General features: G+C 36.0%; 1 protein-coding gene across 1 annotated transcript; it reads right to left on the minus strand.

The window, feature by feature from the left end:
* Positions 1 to 7,565: 7,565 nt before the first annotated feature.
* On the minus strand, positions 7,566 to 16,686 carry LOC110367363 (polyunsaturated fatty acid lipoxygenase ALOX15B). The gene is made up of 14 exons (XM_036129738.1): positions 16,644 to 16,686; positions 16,282 to 16,441; positions 15,992 to 16,193; positions 14,786 to 14,990; positions 14,530 to 14,642; positions 13,986 to 14,152; positions 13,698 to 13,841; positions 12,878 to 13,081; positions 12,582 to 12,668; positions 12,325 to 12,494; positions 10,843 to 10,964; positions 8,641 to 8,741; positions 8,153 to 8,323; positions 7,566 to 7,810 (listed from the first exon to the last, which is right to left on the minus strand). Exons 2-14 carry the CDS (start codon positions 16,420 to 16,422, stop codon positions 7,631 to 7,633), a joined length of 2,007 nt encoding a protein of 668 aa, XP_035985631.1. The 5' UTR covers positions 16,423 to 16,441; positions 16,644 to 16,686; the 3' UTR covers positions 7,566 to 7,630.
* Positions 16,687 to 20,237: the final 3,551 nt, after the last annotated feature.

Raw genomic sequence — 20,237 nt, forward strand, 5'->3', positions numbered from 1 at the left:
TATTTTGCAAGCTTCCCCTCTTAAGTCAGTTTGCTGTCTTTTTATTCCATCAGATTGCCTTGGCATCATGATAGCTTTAGCCGGAGTAAGATCTTTGTCAAGCTGCGTTCTTTCTGACAGTGACGAATCTTTAAGACCAACTACAAGCCTATCTCTCAGGAGGTCTTCATGAAGTGCACCATACTCACAATTTTCTGCCAATGCGTAGAGAGCTGTTATGGGTGAGTCCACAGGTTCTGATGGCTGTTGCACTCTCTTATTCAAATTCTTCCTTGGGACAGTCTATCAAAGGCTGTTTTAACAGCTTTAGCATATCGTTGGAATTGTATTCTCGTTAGCTCGAGTCCTCTTAGCATGTCATCAGCCTCATCCCCCATGCAGTAAACAAGTGTGTTTACTTGATTAGCGTCTGAAGAGTTGTTTAGGTTACTGATAGGTTAAAATGCTCAAATCGTTGTCCCACTCCTGGGGTTTGGAAAAATAAAGGAGCTCCAATGTTTTAATGGTGAATGTTGCTGCCAGGACTGCGGTCGCCATTGCCTGCCTTATCAGTGCATCTCCCCAGTCCGCAGTTGTCCCTGCTGCTGAAGCCGCCATCGCTTGTGCTGAGTTATCCATTGTCACTAGCCGGTTGCAAAGCTGACGCTATTAATCGCCAGGCACGGCACCTTCTGACATCATGTTGTATTAGGTTCTGTTATGGAACCTATATGATAATAGTGTATTTTAAAGTAATACAGATATCAACTTTAACCCAGTAACCTAAAGATGAGAATGTGTGCAGAACAAAAGGTGGATTCAGACTTCAGCAAGCGTGTACCAGCCACAGGATGGAACGGGAGATTTATGACAGCCTTGTGAGCAGATAACGCTTTTAAAGTTCTTTTCTCAAGGTTTCAATGTTATTTCAGTCAACTCCCAGGAACCGAGCTAGGGTAATAGATTACATCTAACGGTCAAGTGTCAGGAAACAGATGTTTTCAGCAGACTCAGTGTCTGCACTTAGACTGGGAGGAAACTCAGGAAAAGGTTGGTCCGCCCCCTTCTGGAGCCACCCTGGGTTGAAAAGCAAAGTACGAACGTGTAAGCAATGAGACACGCTTATGAGACGGAAAGAGATGGTTAAGGTATCCGCGCCTGTGATAAAACTTGTAAGTGTCTCCCACTTTGGAATTCCAAATTGTAATAAATATATGTTAAACTGTTTTTGCCTCTGAATTCACTGTCTCTTCTCTTGTGGCCAAATCATCGACCGGGGAAAACGAGATTTGGGCCATTAGATAACGGGCCCACAGGAAGTCACGTCAGTTCCTATATAAAAAAGGGTAGTAATAAAAATACTCTTGAAACTGAAACTCTATTTTACCATATTTAATCTAAAAGGCAGAGGGATGTTTACAGCTTCAGTACTTGGCTCTCATACACAACAGCACAATGGGCAAATTTCCAGACACCAGAGCGAGCCCAGTTCATTCATTACACAGATATTAAGTAGGACCAATTGTGTCGAATTAAGGGGTGTGCACAGTATGACATCAGTGTTCCGTTCATCACATTGGTGGAGAAGACCATACTATAGTGTAGACATATCCCAGCTGACATGTCTTCCCGTAATCAGTCTTTGTGTCCGATCTAAGTATTTCAAACTCTGAAACCCAACCGAAGCTAAGTTGCACTCTGACTTCTGTGCAACCAGCCGCGGAGTAAAGAATGTCGAAACAGCTTTGTTTATCTTTGTCAGCTGTTGCAGGAAAGTGGACGCGAGATGACGGATTGGTCGCCTTCCCTCACCAGACAAGCTGAGAGATCAGGGACTGCATGGAGGATGTCGGCCCAGGCCTCCGATCCTGACCACGTTTTGTTTGGCTTATGGCCACATGGCTGCTGCTGCTGGGCCGCAGAGCCACAGGCTAACCCGCTGCTGAAGGGATCAACGCTTTCACTGGACCGCTGCTTTTCATTGGATGGCCAAAATTAACCGAACTCTCACGAGGCACCGCCAGGTCTGGCAGGATTGTGGCAGGGAGAGTAAATGGTTAATTTGGAAATGTTTGTGTAATGAGTACATGGTGTTTTTTAAACACAAAGAGCTAACGGGCGTAGCTCATGCTAATATTCTTTATCAGGTCGATAAATTAGATTGTGTTTTTATGGTTATAACAAATGTTCTCTCAACAGGGGTTTCATACACTTATGGTATATTAATGTTTATGTTAACCGGCTCACTCATTATGACTAAAACTAATGCAGAAGTTTTAAAGTTAGTGCCAAAAATCCGTAAGCCAAAATGCTAGTTAGCTTCTGGTAACTTCCGATTTCCGGTTATTCAACAAAAGCCATTTTAAACATAAGGCTTGCTTTGTTTCGCTCCGCCATCGTTCGATAGTGCTATAAGTGTTATTACCAAACTAATATGGAATATCAATGTTGATTTAAAGACGTTTTGTGTAACTTTAGGAGTAACCAATTTTAGCAACCAATCGCTGCAGCGACCCCTTACTCCCGGAGGTAGAATCGCATTGATAAAATCGAGCGTCTCTAAAGTAATGATTTTACTGAGCAAATCATTATCTATAATGTGTTTTCCTCAAATAATAGTAATAATAGTAATATCATCTTTATTGTCATTGAAACATACATTGAAACATACATAACAACAAAATTTGTTCTTTGCTCTTAACCCATCCCCTTGGGGAGCAGTGGGCTACCATGTGCGGCGCTCGGGGAGCAATCTGGGGTTAAGGGTCTTGCTCAGGGACCCAGAGTGCCGGGACTGGGGATCAAACCGGGTACTTGCAACCTTCTCAGACTGCAAGCGTGCTGCTCTAACCACTCGGCCACGACCCCCCCAAATAACGTTTTGTTATTTGGGGGCATGTAACTCGGGAATTTTATTGTGAATGGGTTGAAAACATGCCAAACGTTGTTTTGAATTAAGGAAGCTAATTTAAGATTATTCCATGTTCTTTAAGGTGAACTTTGGTTCTTTAACTCAAACAAAATGTTATTTCATCAAATAATGTTTTGTTTAACTCAGGATTTGCATTGTGAATGGGTTGAACACATGCCAAATGTTGTTCTCAATTAGTTAAGATAATTGAACTCCATTCCATGTTCTTAAGTCAGATCTGCTGTGGACCAAGAATCACTGAATTACTCTGATGATGATCAACCACTTTTGTTTTGTCTTTTGTGTTCTTTTGTATGTATATACTTCCCTAGCTTAGCTTCTTTTATCTTTATTTTGCTTAGCAGTGTAGTTAAGTTTCACTTGCCTAGTAGAGAGGATTTATTGATTGAAATTTAGTGTTAATTCAGATAAACAACATTCTATAGTGATGTTTTGTGAATGTTAATTTTATTTCTGTTATTAAATTCTTGAACTTGAAGAGAAGTTGTTACTCCTTTATTCTATGTGTGTGCAGAGTTTGCTGTTAAAAGATCGCCAGTGCTCGCATGATCCCTTTGAACTATTGTCCTGATATCAGCTTAAGAGCTGATATTCACCGGACAATACTATGGTGGCCGACAGGTGCAAACGCCCTGCAACTTCAGAAAACATCATGGTTTTCTTTTTGCATCGCGTTTATGTATATGCAGCGCGTTTGCTGAATGCCGCACAGGTGTTGTCAAATTGATGAAGTTGGTTTTCTTTTTGCATCGCGTTTATGTATATGCAGCGCGTTTGCTGAATGCCGCACAGGTGTTGTCAAATTGATGAAGTTGGTTTCTTAATTTGCTCGTCTTTTGCCTATTTGCACGTGTTTTCTGAAGTTGCAGGGCGTTTGCACCTGTCGGCCACCGTACAATACCTAACAGACAGAGAGTTATTTATTAAACATTAAATAACTTTAAACAGTGTATAATTGCACAACACCCGAGAGATATGGGGTGAAAGATTTGGTGGGCATGGCCTAATACCTCGACAGTGCCACTTAGCATAACTAAAAGAGTCACTCCCAAGCCATGCTTTGACTGAGGATTATGAATTTTAGTACAAATATTTAAGTTCCGAGTACCTACAAAAAAGTCTCTTGGAGCAATGATCCAATGTGGGTCAAAGCCACCTTTCTGTCTTTTTTTACTAATGTCGTATCTAAGTGAACCCCTCCTACACTTTTCGACTAACAGAGTTAGTCACTCAGTATAGTCTTAAGGCATTGAAGATCAAAAGTTGTCAAAAGCTTTTTGATGCATCAAAACATGTGGGTGTGGCCAAGCCTATAAATCTGACTTCACGCCATCAAGCACGGAGCTGTAATAACTTCCACACCAAAGTTCCCACCAGCATGACACTTTCTGTGAGTCATCCCACAAAAGTACAGAGCACATGAATATTTAGACAGCTATTGCTCCCTGACACATCATCAGATCTGCACAAAAGTTTGTGTGCTGTATTGTGGATGACTGTTTGACAGGTTGGTGTGGTCAAGTGATTTTTTTTAGCCATACCCATTTAGACCATGAAGTTGATTGAATTTATTTTTTTATATAGTGCCAATTCATAACACGTCATCTCAAACCACTTTACAAAGTCAATTTTAATCCAATCATACAGACAGATTGGTCAAAAATATCCTATCTAAGGAAATCCAGCAGGTTTCATCGAGTCTTTGACAAGGAGCATTCATTCAATTCAATTTTATTTATATAGCGCCAATTCATGATACATGTCATCTCAAGGCACTTTCCAAAATCAAATTCAGTCAGATTATACAGATTGAATCAGATTATACAGATTGGATTAGATTATACAGATTTGTCAAAACGTTTCCTATCTAAGGAAACCCAGTAGATTACATCAAGTCTTGACAAGGAGCATTCACTCCTCCTGAAAGATCGTAGAGACACTGTGAATTGTCATGTGCATTGTCCATGGCTTTGCAGTAATCCCTCATACTGAGCAAGCATGAAGTAACAGTGAAGAGGAAAACTCCCCTTTAACAGGGACGAAAACCTCCAGCAGAACCAGGCTCAGTGTGAACGGTCATCTGCCATGAACGACTGGGGGTTAGAGAAGACAGAGCAGAGACACAAAAGCACACACTGATCAAGGAATCTTTTGTTTGTTAGAAAAGGTAATGGCAGATTATCTGCCCTCCTGGATGGTGTCATGGCTAAACAGAAAACCAGACCAAATACACCTACTATGAAGAGAAAAGAAAAACGAAAAAATTGGAGAACAGTAGGAGAACTCAGCAGAGTGAGAGAAATAGATATTTAAGTCATCCAGCAGCCTGAGCCTATATCAGCATAACTACAGAGATAGCTCAGGATAATTGAATAATAAATATAAGCTTTGTTTAAAAGGATTTTTTTAGGCCTAGTCGTAATACTAGACAGGGTATCTTCCTAATAGACTAAACCTCACAGTTGGGTCCACAGAAGAGGAGCCTGATAATTAAAAAGTATGTTTGGCTCTAAATCACACGCGTATGATTAAATTTGCTTCAAACATAATACGAATTATATTTGTGAAACTGCAAACAGCTCATTTGGATCAGATTGGATTTTGGTATAAGTAACCCCCCACCTCCAAACATATGCACCCAAATGTCCAGGTTTACCCCTGTGTGTCAGTATCCTTCATGCCTTCATGTGTTTTCTTTATTAAACTCAAATCATCGTCAATATATGACTTCCACTGTCTTGGCTGCACCTGGAATAAATTGCTAATTAACAAAACATAAGAGCTATTAAGAAAGCTCAGGGAACATAAAAAAAATTAACAAGATTATAATTTAGCTAAACACTGAGTGATGCTCTGTTGTTTTGTAAAAATCACAGAAATATTCATCTCAGCTGAACAAAGCTTTTGTCCATTTAGCTGGCCAAGTAAGCTGATATAAACACAAGTAGGCCCACGGTTAATCATACTTACATTTTTCTATGAAACGCCACTTCAATTGGATTTTCTTAAGGAATGAAGGTTTTAAAAAGGCTCAATGAATATAATTAACACTGAAATTTATCTGCATACGTACTGTTAATTTAATAAGTACACATACAAATAATCAAAAAACATCAAGCAGGTATTTACAAAAAGAAAACAAAACATTTTTTTTTTCTTCCAAACACCAATTAGAACGTTTTTTTAATTTAGTTCAACATACCATTCATATGGCTTTCAAATCTAATATGTGGGGCATAGTTCAGAAATTATGGTGGTGGGTCAAATTATGCATAACATCTTGTGGTAACTCTAACATTTCAAACATATATAAATAGCTTATCTCCTAAGGAATTAAAGCTATTTTTCTTTAAAAAAGTAAGCTTAAAATGTTACAAAGCAATTTCAAAAAGGTAAAAACAAAACAACTGGACGTTTTTCCGAAGTTTGAAGACGTTTCGCTTCCTATCCAGAAAGCTTTCTCAATTCAAAATGTCTGGAGTAGTATGGAATTACAAGCTTTATAGTACTGCCCAACAAAGGCCATGTAATGGCTTAGATAGCATGCAAATTGTTATCTAAATTGAAACAGGTCCACGCCTCTGCAATGGGAAATCGTCAGGGCCATTATTGGCCTGGCTTACAAGAGCTATGTTTTGATCACCCATACGGAGGTGAGGATTAATGTGATAATTGGGATGAATCAACCCTATTGCTGTGTTGTACGTTTTTGAAAGTTGGAACCTAAGTCCTCCTCCTCTGTTTAAGGTTGGTTTTTCTCTCTTAATGTAAATGGATTCTTTTATCCCTCTTTCAAACCATCTCTCTTCTTTGTCCAAGATGTGAACATTTTGGTACTCAAAAGAGTGTCCTGAGGAGGTAGCTCTCCTGTGTTGACTACTCCACACTATTTCAGACATTTTGAATTGAAAAAGTTTTCTGGATAGAACGTGAAACATCTTCAAACTTTGGAAAAAAGTCCAGTTGTTTTTTTACTTTTTTGGAATGACCATGATCTGGATGACTAAGAATCTTCACCAGCATGTTACAAAGCAACTTAGCTTATTATCAAAGTATTGAACAAATGTAAATTCACCACCCATAACAACATGTAATGATTAAACCTGGACACAATATGTATGGAAAATGACTGAATAAAGTGAACAGAAAAACACTTTTTTGTTAAATGCTAAATGTTATGCTGGGAACAATTGATATCTATTGTGTACCTTGATATTTTGTTATCACTGTAAATCTAATCACTGCAAGAACACTCACAAAAGCACAAAAGCACAACCCCAAGTATTAAACCCTTCAAAATATAAAGTAAATTCCAGCAACTTCCATATAGAAGACTGATGTTGAATCATTCAACATCTGTGGAGGAAGAAAATGTAACCAACATCAAATTATAACATATACAGGCCAGAAGTATGTATTAGTCAGTTGAAACCCCAGAACAAAGATGTTTGTCATTAATGCGCAGACTGATCACAGAAGTTCTACGATATATAACATGTTTACGTAAATTTCTGATTGTTTTTTTCTTCAGTGTTTATTAATATTAATAAAATATTAATACACATCCAAAGAAGTTTTCTTTTTTCCCACCATAAAGGATTATTCAAAATGAAAAGGTAGATTTCCTCCATTAGTTATTTATATATGTAATTGTTTGTTTTTGTGAATTGGTAAATTGGTGAATTTGACCAATTTAAAGGAGGTCTCAACATCTGATTTTCAAATGGTCACACTGTTTTCCACCTTTTCTGGATCCAGGTATTCATATGGCAGATCGAGTTTGTTGTTTCTCTTCTTGATCTTTTTACTCAGCTTTTTCAGGTCATCTTGGAACTTCTTTATCAGCTCGCGGGGTTTCTCCTCAGTGAAGTGTTCCTCTGGGTAATCACCAAGTTTGACCTGATGAAATCAATCACTTTAAATATTTTCTACTGATCTGTGAATGTGTGTCAAGTAGAATTAATATGTAGAAATGCAAAAATGAGTGTATTTAAACATATCTAATGTGTGTTATGCTTTTAACTTGTTTAGTGTATAAACTTGTTTTACTAATTACATAATACCTTTTACTTGGAACAACCTGCTTTAGCATGATGAAAGGTTTATCTTAAAATATACTGAACACTACCCTCTGTATTTTACTGTTTTGTCTTAAGAGCCAAAAAAAGAAATAATGCAAAAAGCAGTGTATTTTACACAAAAGGAATATAATATGATTTAGACTGAGATTTTCCCACTTACAAAGTCACTGTACTCCCGAGTCAGCAAATACAACGTTGCATTGGCTTTATATGTTGTGGATTTGTCTGGTAGTGCGGCGATTATTGTGTCCTCAGTTGCTTTCCCCTTTTCTGTTGGTGGGGGACATTTCATGGTGGTTGGCAGGTTGGGCATCCAGCCACCAAAGTCATACTGGGGTGAACAAAAATGTCATCAACAAGTTTCAATGAAGGCTACAAATAATGAATCTAATAGTTTGACATGTTGGCTCGTGTTCTGGTTTGGACTCAGAATATATATATATATATATATATATATATATATATATATATATATATATATATATATATATATATATATATATATATATATACTTCAGTTTGGTTTTTATTTGTTATATAATGCAACAATCAAGACTAAAACCATATCCAAATCTTTACAAAGCAGTGCAAGAATTGAACAAGAATTGCTGAGTATATTGTGTCTGTAAAAGAAGTTCAAAAGTTCACCTGTCCAGAGTTCACAGCAGAATGCTGGACCGAGCCAGTGAAGATCACCATAGTGACGAACTTGACCAACTCAGACACAGTGTTGAATCTCTGTGGGATTCCTAATAATTAAAGAAAATTATTCAAAATGTATGACATTTGCTACTGTATAACAGATTGTGTGCCTTCTCTACATACAGGTCATGTAAAAAGTCGATACTATCATCAGTCAGTTTGGTCCTTTAAGAATATTTGAATAATTATTTTTCCAGGGTGGCATTAAACTTGAATACTTTTTTTAACCACTTTCACAACACATATTTTTTAGCCAAAAAAATTTAAAGAGTGGAATTAATTTAGTACGCTTAAAGCAGTTTTAATTCTCTTGCTACTGAAATTTGCTATGCAAATAAACTTGTGTTGTAAATTAGGTGAGCTTATTGTGTCCAAATCCCATCTATCTGACCCAAACTGTTACTGTCAATAGAAAAGAACAATCCACTGAAATTATTACAGACAGCAAAGGAGCCTTTACTCTAAAACCAACACTTTAAAGCACAACAGCGCTTTTCAGTGACCCACATGCACAAAACAAAGGCCTACAGGAGAAATGTCTTATGGTCAGACAATACAAATACTGAGCTATCTGGTCATGATGACACAAAGTGTTTGGAAGAGTCAGGTTGAGGCTTTCAAAGCGGAAGGCAGAGCCAAGTATGGTGGGGTAGAAATATTCTACAAAGCTTTTATTTTTTTACCAGAGTAATTATAGCATTGTACACAGAGGGTGCAATGCAAAAAAAGACTAGCATGATATTCTGTAACTTTAACTCTGATCAATAGATTACACAGGTGGATGTTCCAGCAGAACAATGATCCAAAACTCTTTTAGAATTAATAAAGTAGGCCAAAGTTAAGCTTCAGACTAGTTGCTGGCAATGAACCTTACATCTTAGATGTGGTTTTCAGGGAGACGGTTTACAAGCCACCTTGATAGAATACATTTTAAAGTTTCAAAATGTTGCTTATATTTGAAGATTTATATAATGATATAGGCTCACTTTGATGCAGGTGATGTGATGTGTTATTGACTTCAACATTTAATATGAAGTATAGTACGAAGTGACAAGCAGAAAACAAGATTAACCCAGGAAAGAGATGAAGTAACTTTTTATCTCTATGAAGGAGATTGAAGCCTGCCATGCAGGTTCCATTCCTCATCATCCTGGAAACCAGAATTCCATCTTGCATCTCTATGACCAATCCCTGTAATACTGTCACATGTTATCTGTTGTATAAACCATGCATGTTTGTAGAAATGGTCTTTAGAAGGAAGGTCCCCTTTCTACAAATTAAATATTGCCTTAAATCCTTTTTATACTAAAGTGGGTTTGTTTCTCTTTCAGATCAATGTCCATACAGTTTTTCTCAACTCAACTTGGTGATTTCAACATTATCTTAAGACAGATGCTCTATTACTTTATTATAATAATCCAATGTGATCTGGAATAGTTGTGTGAACTGAGTAATAGCCAACATGATCAGGAAATAGATATTTTCAGAGTGGGTTTTTTTTTATCCAAAAGCAGAGCGGAGTCATCTTTTTTCTTTTTTGTGCTGACTGATCTCTGGATGAGAACTCAAAAGAAGTTAAGTAGAGAACTTATTACCCTTTAACATCGTCAATACACCAAATGTGCCTATCTTAGAAAATAGCACATTAATTATGAACAGAAAACTATGTAAAATAAAATGCCGACAATGCACTGGAAATGCCTAACTGCCCTATCAAAGACCTCTTTTACTTGGAGGGAAAAGCCAGCAGGCTATGATAAGGCCTTGATTACATCTAGAAATTAGAATTGAACTGATTTTGCTGAGTAAGTACATTTTAAAAGCTGATTGGAAACTTGAGCTGTTTCTGCTCTAAACCTTTTCTTTGCTTTGCCACTGCATGTCAGACCTACACCTTTACTTGTTAAATTTAAATCAAAGTCAAACACTAACTTCTACTTTCTAATCTTTAAACTAGAATGAGATGTTTAGTGTGAGTAAATGTGAAGGCCCTGATCTCAATTGGTCTGAAGATCAGAAAACCAACCAGACTACATTCACTATTAATTTCTTCAAAGAACAAACATGGCAGACAGCCCTAAAAATTATACTCTTACCCTTGTATATTCTGTTTCAAGTAGCACCTGGGTTTACAGAATGAAAGCCTACCTGATTTTTCCTGGCCCATGAATCCACGGTGATTAATTTCCCTTATCCACTCTTGCACTTCAGCATCTCGTTTAACATCATTTTCATTCTTGTAGTAGTGCTTCAGGATTCCTTCGACAAAGCTTTTGTAGATGAAGGATAGCATTAATTGAAATAGATTTGTTACATTAAAGGCTTAACCAATAGTTAAATGAAAAAATAGGACACCAAACATTTTCAAAATAGTGTAAAATTGAGTTAGTATAAATGAACATAAAAACCAAATGAAAATATCTTACATCGTATATTTTTTGTGAAGTGTAATAGAAAACTTTTTTCTGGTCTTTAATACCTTCAAATTGAATTCCATAAAGATTTTTCATTTTAAATAATTTGTGGTATTATCAATCTTTGCAGTCAATATTCAGTTCGTATCGCATTAGTTTTGAGATACACAGAACCTGTGGTCTGTATTTTAGGTATTTCCATGTATTTAGATTCTGACTTAAGTTTTTTGGAGTTCCTGTTTTTCTCAGATCTTAATTTTATTTCCCAACCTATTTTTCCTTTAGATTTGTCTTCTTTCTGCTTCTTGTTATTTATGTTTCTTAGATTCTTCATCACCTTTTGTTGTTTTTTTAATTTATTTTGATGTTGGATTGAGTTATATTTCAAGTTTATACATCTTTACACATGTTATTTACTAATTTTTGTTTTCTTTTTTCTGTACATCTTAAGCCAGGCCTGCTCAAAGGTTATTTCACCATTGTAACACATGGTGACAATAAAGTCTTCTTGATTCTTTACTGTTTATGTGCAAATTTTGCTCAACACAGCTCTCTAATTTCCTTTGTCTAACTTCAGGTTCTTAACTTTCCTCACAATTTATGAATCAACTGCTCCTTATTCAGCAATTCCATCCTCAGCCCAGATATTTCTCAATTTGTCAGATCTTTCTGTTAAGCTCCTGTTTGCCCTGGAGTTTGTTCCTAGTGTTTAATCTGAGATTTGTTGTTTTTAGTTACCAGCTCTTCTTACTTCAGAGTAATGTTAGAGACTGATAGATGACTGCGACAAACATCTCTCAGTCATTCTAGTTCAAGAGAATAATGCTAGTTACTAAGTGATATAATGTGTCAGATGTTTCCATAGAATAAACATTTATCTTACGATATTTTGCTAAATGAATAAAACCAGGTTGGATTTTTGCCATTTACCTGTCAAGTAACAATCAAAAATCAATGAAAACATCTCCTAATTAAGAACTGAATATTTATTCAGGTATCTTGATGTTTCTATTTGACTATCTGTTAATTATTAGAACTAGTAAAAAAAAAAAAAAAAACCTACCCAAATATTTTTGATTTTAGTGTTTTGTCCCAAAAGACTTTAAGTAATTCCAAAAAAAATTTTTTTGCAGTTATTGAATGACAAAAGATCTTTCACACCATTGATTATCCAAATTTAAAAAGATAATTCCTGAAAGGGATAAATCAATTGTACCTGTGTAAAATGTCCCACAGTCTGCATCCATCATCTCTGTAGTAAAAGTTTGGAATGTTCTCCATCCCACGCTCTTTAATGTCATCATGTATACAGAGGGATTTGTATGTCAGTGATGACAGGGATCTCTTCAGGATTTGGAGCGTACCCTTTTCACCTGAAGCTGAAATCTATTGAAAAGTCAATTCAAAGTTAAAATAAGATTTTTTTTTAGAAATAGCATATATGTTGTTTCTGACCAAACATTGTTTTCTCACCTGTGTGAAGGCACCAGTCGAATTAATTAAGTTATTTCGAGCCAAGACATTAACACCCAGAGTGTAGTGAGTGTGGGCTATAAGAAGCTGAAGACAGAGACAATTCTTTTAAAAATATACATGACTGAATCAACAAGTTTGTTTTGTTGCTCAGTATTTGGTTTCTGCTGCTAAACATTCACTGCTCCAAAATCAGGAAACATATGTATGAAGTTAGAAATTTAATAAAGAAACAATGTAAACTATCTGCTAATATAACAAAAGGCTAAACTTTATGGCTGTCCAGCTTCAGTTACCTTGTACAGAGGATGCACCATCGGCAAGTTGCGCAGCAGGGACACTGCGAAGACCTCAGCCAGCAGGTGAGTGCGCAGCAGGTGAAAGTTGAGCTGATGCAAATGAAATTCTGCACTTCTCACAAAGATTTTTGCCAACAACCAGTCATACTGAGAGTCATTAGGGAGAAAGATCGGGTTGTCTGCTGCTGGCTTCTGCTTCAGCTACAAAAGAATAGTGTGAGTGTTAGTTTCTGCATTTTCTAGCGATTCATGAGTTATGAAAAAAAGATTAGGTGTTTTAAAAGATACTTTTATGTTTGCCCTTTTCTTAAATATGTTGTCCATTTACCTGTTTTGGTTTTAAATCAGTGCTGACATTTATTTAATTTAGCTGATTAGCAGAAAGACTTGCTCCTGATAAACAGCAAGTTTAAAGTTGAACTGAGTATAACCCTTCTTCAGTCCACTTTGAGTACTTGTCTTCCTTTTAGTATCAGTTAAGGATAAAAGAATGACACAATACTTTTTTCACAGCACAGACATTACAATTGAACCCTTTAAGATGGCTGACTCAACTAATGTTATGTAACTTTTGGGTTTTCTACTAATTTCTCTGCACATAGCACACAGCCTGTTCTTCAGATGAATACGCTGAAACACATTTCTAGGAACATTGACAACTTAAATGTTTTCCACAGGTTAATTACTTTTCTCAATGGCACTCTTCTTATTGTTAGCAATAAGTCTATCTACTACATTAACACTTGTGATCACTTTGTAGTTGTTTTTGTACTAGTCCTTAACCTCACTTAGGTGCAATTGACTTGATAGATCTTACCTGAATAGCAATAGGCACCAGCGTATCCTCAGGTGTTTTATAGAGCAGGACGAGTGGAGCTGCCAGGTATTGCTTTTTTTTATTGATTTCTTCTGTTTGTACTCCATCCAAAAGCTTGTAGTCACACAGAAATATGTTGCCTTTCTGTATAAATTTAGAGCAAAAAGAACAAGGTATTTTTCTCAGATACAAGGGGTGTGAACTTTTATTTAGCAAAACCTGGCATGCATTGTCACTGATTCAAAGAAACATTCCGTTCATGGATTTCTTTTGTAGTTAAGCAATCACCTTTATTTCGTCGTCCAAGTTGCCATTGCAATAATGGGAGATCATGTCGTCAGTGACATGAAAGTTGTCAGGCAGGGCCTTGATGCATTTGATCAACATTGGATTGAGACCATTTAGAAACTGATAGCCAAAAAATTCATCCTTCCTCCAGTTCTCTTTGACTTTGTCTGTAACAAAAGAAATATCAGTGTGAAAAACAAAACCCTGCTCTGCCACTATTACAGCATTAAGACTTTGACTTTGTGTGCTCTTGTACTTGCAGCTGAGCGAGAAATTTTTTTGGTCATTTTACTTGTAAGTGAAGACTTTAATGTAAAGTGTGGACTGAAAAAAGGGGTTAGGGTCAGGTTTAGGCCATTGGAAGGCTTGAAAATGAATGGAAGTCTATGGAAATCAGGGAACAGTCCTCACTTTGTACAAACATGGATGTGTGTGTGTGTGTGTGTGTGTGTGTGTGTGGGGGGGGGTGGGGGGGGTTGGTGGGCATTATTTTGCCATTATATATAAATTACTGTAATTTAATCCCCAGCATAACAGTACATACCCAGGATTTTATAACTGCTGTAGTCCACCAGTTTATTGAGTTGATCAAAATTAGTCCATTGATCAGCATTAAACATCCGTGAAAATTTGGTCCACCCATCGGCCCAAACTTTTCTATAAAATAATAGGAAACACCATTAACACAATTAAAGCATTATAATAGGCAACTATGTACAATATGTTTACCCATTGCATACATAGAACTATAGAACTATAAATATTTGTTAAAACCTGACATTTACAATATAGGGACTCACCCTAATGCTGCTTTTAGCTTGAACATCATGCTCTTGCTTAAGATGAATTGGGCGTCTAAAGGCAACTGAGATTCGGATTTTGCTTCAACATGTTCAGGTATTCCTTTTTCGGATTCCTTCCAGCTGTATGCTTTTTGTCGTTTCTGCAGTTCTTCAGACCGTATCTCCTGGCTTCGAGGAGGGCAGTCCTCTAAGTCTTTTAAAGCTGAAGTGAACATATAAAAAACAACAATAAAGATAAAAGATATAGATTCATACCCTGAGTTCAGAAAAAAATATATTGTATGTTTTACATAAACAGAGCTACATATTTTAGGTGCTTGAATTCCCATGGCTACTTTTAATTGATTATTATTCAATTATACCTGTCAAACTTACTGGATTCCCTGGCTCAAAATCAACATTTGGATTTATTCTGACAAAAAGCAGGAAATCTATTATTATATCAGTCATAATAAATATTGCCATAAAATTTTTTGGTATCATATTTGCTTATCTCAATTGTGGTTTTTGCAGGGTGCACAAGTTTGAATTTGTTGTAGATTCTCTTTAATCCCAAAAGGATCAAAATCATTAGCAGAGTGTCAAAATTTCCAAACATTTGTAAATAATTTGTCGTCAAGGTACAAGAATGTCTCAACTTGTCAAATACCAGATGTATGAACTTTTAGTGATTTTGATTTACTACAACAATTAGTTTCTCATGTCAGGCATGAAACCATCCCCCCCAAAAAAAAAACAATAAAGACCTAAGGACAGCTGCAGATTTACACAAGTTTGGAGATTTTCGAACCACTAATCCAATAGTATTGAATGAAGAACAAAGTCTACCTCCAAATTCTTCAACTTATGATTGATGTGAAACAATTTGGTTGAAATGTGAAGGACAATGATACTAAAGACATAAACTAAAAATCTCCCATGTTGATTTGCCATGTGGCATCTTTAAACAATTTTTAGATAAATAAAGAACAAATGCCATAATTCAGTGGAGCTTCTCCAAAAGACTTGTAATGTAAAGTGATCAATAGCAACATCTCTTTGTTTAACTCTTACTTTGTCTGCACGTGATGAGCAGAGATTTATTTAATTTTTTTATTTTTTGACAAATTTTATGCGATAATGTGTGCCCCTTAGAGTATAATCACTGGACATATCTGGTCTATGCATAGCAGGAAGATGTCAGATGAGCAAACTTGCACAAACCTTGACCCTCGTTGAAGTAGTGTATCTGATCATCAGTTATCCAGGTGCACATTGGGAAGATGTAGAGTTTTCCATCGGGAGCTTTGACTTCTATTTTTTTGGGAAACCAGCTGTCTTGATAATAAACTAAAGGCTTCTTGTGTATCTTGATTAGCAACAGTTTTCCAATGGAGTTTTTTGAGGTTATGGTATATTGAGACCCCTAAGACAAAGACAAGTGATATGATGATAAAGAAGACATCATTTACAAATTATTTGTGCATCAAGATAAAAGTTAATAAAAGGTATACCATTCCTAAGTAGTATTTAATTCCTGGGAGCCAATTTGTTCCGCTGGTTCCTTCTTTTCCTATCAACTCGATGTAGATATTGTTCAACGTGCCGGACATCAATTCTTCGGAATAGTACACAGTTACCTCATAGGTTTCCATTTTCACTCTGTCAGCACTTCTGATGGCAGAAAGAAAGGACATTATCAACTTTTAGACTGGTTATCAATAGACAAAGCTGCATATCAAAACCATTTAGCTGCATTTTCTTCATGGTCAATAGAGAAACTTTGCATAACAGTTGAATTAAGCTGTTTTTGATCATAATATTTGATTCTGGTCTTATAGCCCATGAAAATGTTCTTAAAAGGCATGTATCTTACCCCTGCAAATAAGTCCAAGAGGTTCCTCTGTAGATGTGAAGTATTGCATCTATGCACCCATTCCCCTGATTTCCCTTTATATACACTCATGGTTCAGAATATTTCCGGTCTTGGAACAAATATAATTCCTGTGAACCTGTTATTTACCTGAAATACAACTGTGGAGTTATGCAATAACAGCCTGGGGTAACATGCCTCCAGAACGAAGCTTTTCCATAGAAACAGCTCACATGTTACAATTTTAAATATTAGTTTGTTGTTCCTAACAACGACCGGATAATATTAACTGGTGTGATGTGTAAAAAGACCTTAGCAAAAATATTACTATATTAAAAAGTATATGAATCTCTAATACATTCTTACAATGTTACAGACATTGTTAAAAAATTACTTGCAAATTAAGTGAAAAAGTTTTGTAAATGTGTCATTTACATTTTCTTCCCATCTATCTACTTTAGGACAACTGTGTGTTTGCTTTTCTTAGTGTTCTTCACTAAGGTTCTTCACTTAGGTGTTAAATATGATGTTGTGTCAGACAAACTGTGTTAGTATTCCCCCAGTAAATAACTTTTGTGTTTTGTGCTTAACTTGTATATTATATATTGACTCTTCTGGAAATTACATGGATGTTTGGAAACGGTCCCCACTTCACATTATTTTTGCATTAACTTAATAATGTTCACATATTTATTGAAAGCTGACATTTTTGCCCTTTGAGTAATAGTATAATAAAATATCATTAAGATGTACAGTTCAAAAATGTTCAAGAAAGTAAAGTGTATTTATTGAGTGCCTTTCACAGACAAAGCACTCGCAAAATGCTGTACAGAAAACCAATAAAACACCAATGAAAATAAAATAATAAAAATTTATAAAAAGCCCAATAAAAATACTCATTCAATAAAATGCCTGTTTTAAAAAAAAAGAGCATTTTATGTGCTTGTTAAAAGAGTCCACAGAGTCAACTGAATGCAACTGCAGAGGTAGACTGCTCCAAAGCCTTGATGCCACAGACTGAAAGGCTCGGCCCCCCTTTGTTTTTAATTTGGTACATGTAACAACTAACAGAACCCGAATTTCCAAACGAAGGAAACAAGCAGCGGTCTATTTTGTAAGAAGATTGCATTCACAATCTGGGGCCTGGTTGTTTAGTGCTTTTTGTGTTAGTGTGAGAATTTTAAAGCAGATCCTGCACTCTATTAGTAGCCTTTGTAAAGAATATAAAAAGGGGGAGATATTTTTAAGGATACAACATCATTTAGTTTTCTCATTTAAAGGTAATTTTTCCCCACATCAGGACACAACTACTAAAAACTAATTGACATTAAGGATGACAGCATCAATGGTACTAAAATATTATTTTACACAGTATACCTTCTCATATTCACATGTGACAAAAATGACTGCAAATGTAAATTTCACTACTTAATGTCAATATTTTTATGTTTTTAAAACTAAATTCACATACATCACAGCCCCCACCAAGTCAAATAAGTTCACGTCATAGTTCAGAAAATCATAATAATAGATGGGTGGCGTAGCCAAAAAATTTATTCAAATAACAGGGATAGAGTAGCCGGAACGTTTCCTCTAGAGTAGCGACATTTCACAATAATATTACTCAAGTAAAATTAAAAAGTACAGCACAGTAACACAAACTGGTACTCCTAAAGTTATTTTTTTTTTCAAAAGTTTATTTACCTAAATGTAAATGAGTAAAGGTAAAGTTACAACCCACTTCTAGAGATAAGTTACATAAATATTCAGTAATTGTACATGGATTGTCTTAATAGTGAAATGATGCAACGCATACAGGTGTTACCTACTGCAACTCTAACAGTAACAAAAAATTTATTCTGGAGACATTTTGCTGTGACTATGTCCAGGCATTTTTTCTACTAAAATCTCAAATATGATTTAAATTACGAGCGGTGCGATTGGGTCTGGAGAGACCATAGGTGGACAGAATTTGTTGAAAGAGACTTCAATGGAAAGAACAGAGATGGCAGCCATTTTGGGTTATTAGTGTACAAACGTTTATTTTAAAATAAACAGTCACATTCTGATGTCAAAATAAACATTTTGTGGGCAGGCAACTTTGGTACCCACTCTTTTCTGTAGTGAAATATAAGGTTTTATCTCAGGTTTTATCTCTTGTGAAACATTTTAAGACATAGGGGAGGGACTGGGTGGGGATTTGCAAAACTGTTTCGTTAGAAATTTAGGATTCCTCAGAATGTTTTCAGCATAACTGTCGGCTCAGTTCTCTTGTTCATGTCTGAGCAGGTGTTGTCGTGAATACGATGTACCACAGAACTAGAGCTGGAAGCCATGCAGTCATCCTCACTAGTGTCCCTCAACTACTTCAAGGAAAGTCTAGCCTCTTAGACCTTCTAGAACTGGATGACTTCTGTCTTAAGCTTAACAAGACAAAAAAAGTTTTCATTTTAAAAACAAACTCAGGATAATTTGTTTCAAAACCAAGAAGGAGAAGCTGGCCTTTGATTCTCAGAATTGAAGATGGTACTTTTTCTGTTCCAGGTTTTCTTCTCATACTCCTCTCATTGGTGAGCCATGTCAGTAAAATGCTACCACCACAGATCTGTCCAGCTTTAGGTTGTTGTTGATCTATAAGGTACTGAATTATCTTTGGCCTAAATACCATAGGTCTCAGAGCTGAATGGTATGAGACTCCTCAGGCCTTTAGGGACATTTTACTGTATGTCACCAGGATCAGAACTACTCCTCAGCTCTGCAGAAACGTGGCTCCTTTAAATCAGGTCAGAAAACATTTCTGTTTGGTTCAGTTTTTTAGTTTTTTATTTCTTTTTTTATTAGAGAAATAATTATTCTAAATAATTTAAACTTCTAAATAATTCCTTAACTAAAGGTTTTAAATGTAACAATTAATGCAATCTCCATATTCAGCTTGTTATTGTGATCATGCTTTTCTTGTATTTAAAATTTTTTGTCCTGTCTTTTGTCCTCTTTCCACAGAACAGTTTTCAAAAGAATTATGGATGTGACAGTTGGATCGTCCCCACCTGTATTGTGCAATATAGATAGTGCTTTGTGATGCAAGATGAGAAAAAAATGTCTACGTTATTTAAGTGTACACCATGTCACAACTTGTCTATAGATTATGACAAGGAGTGAGAAATGACACACAGGGTTATTTACAAATATTTACCACAGAATATTACCATCAGAAGAAAACATAAAAATATGCTGCATGTAGCTGTAGATTAGTAGCTATAGAATATTGTATAACAATCTAAGTGAAATGCTCTGGAGGAAGTGGGGTGGAGTCTGTAAACCACTTTGTGTCTTTTTCTAATCTTCTAAAACTTTGACAACTAAAATAGTTTCTTATTTAACCTGTGTTATCCTGTCTAATTAGTGGGTTGAAGTGTGGTCTGTGATTCACGTACACTGAACTGTTTATATATACATACTTGGCCCACTCTAGCAAAATTGTTTTTAATTATTCAATAGACTAGGCCAGTCCAGATCTTTAATTTTTTGTTTTTTAGCCATTTAGTGTTGGATTGCTCTAACATCTTCCCGGTGAATAACCCATTTCTCTGAACGTCA

The sequence above is a fragment of the Fundulus heteroclitus genome, unplaced genomic scaffold (genome assembly GCF_011125445.2).
Source record: "Fundulus heteroclitus isolate FHET01 unplaced genomic scaffold, MU-UCD_Fhet_4.1 scaffold_210, whole genome shotgun sequence".
NCBI lineage: Eukaryota > Metazoa > Chordata > Actinopteri > Cyprinodontiformes > Fundulidae > Fundulus > Fundulus heteroclitus.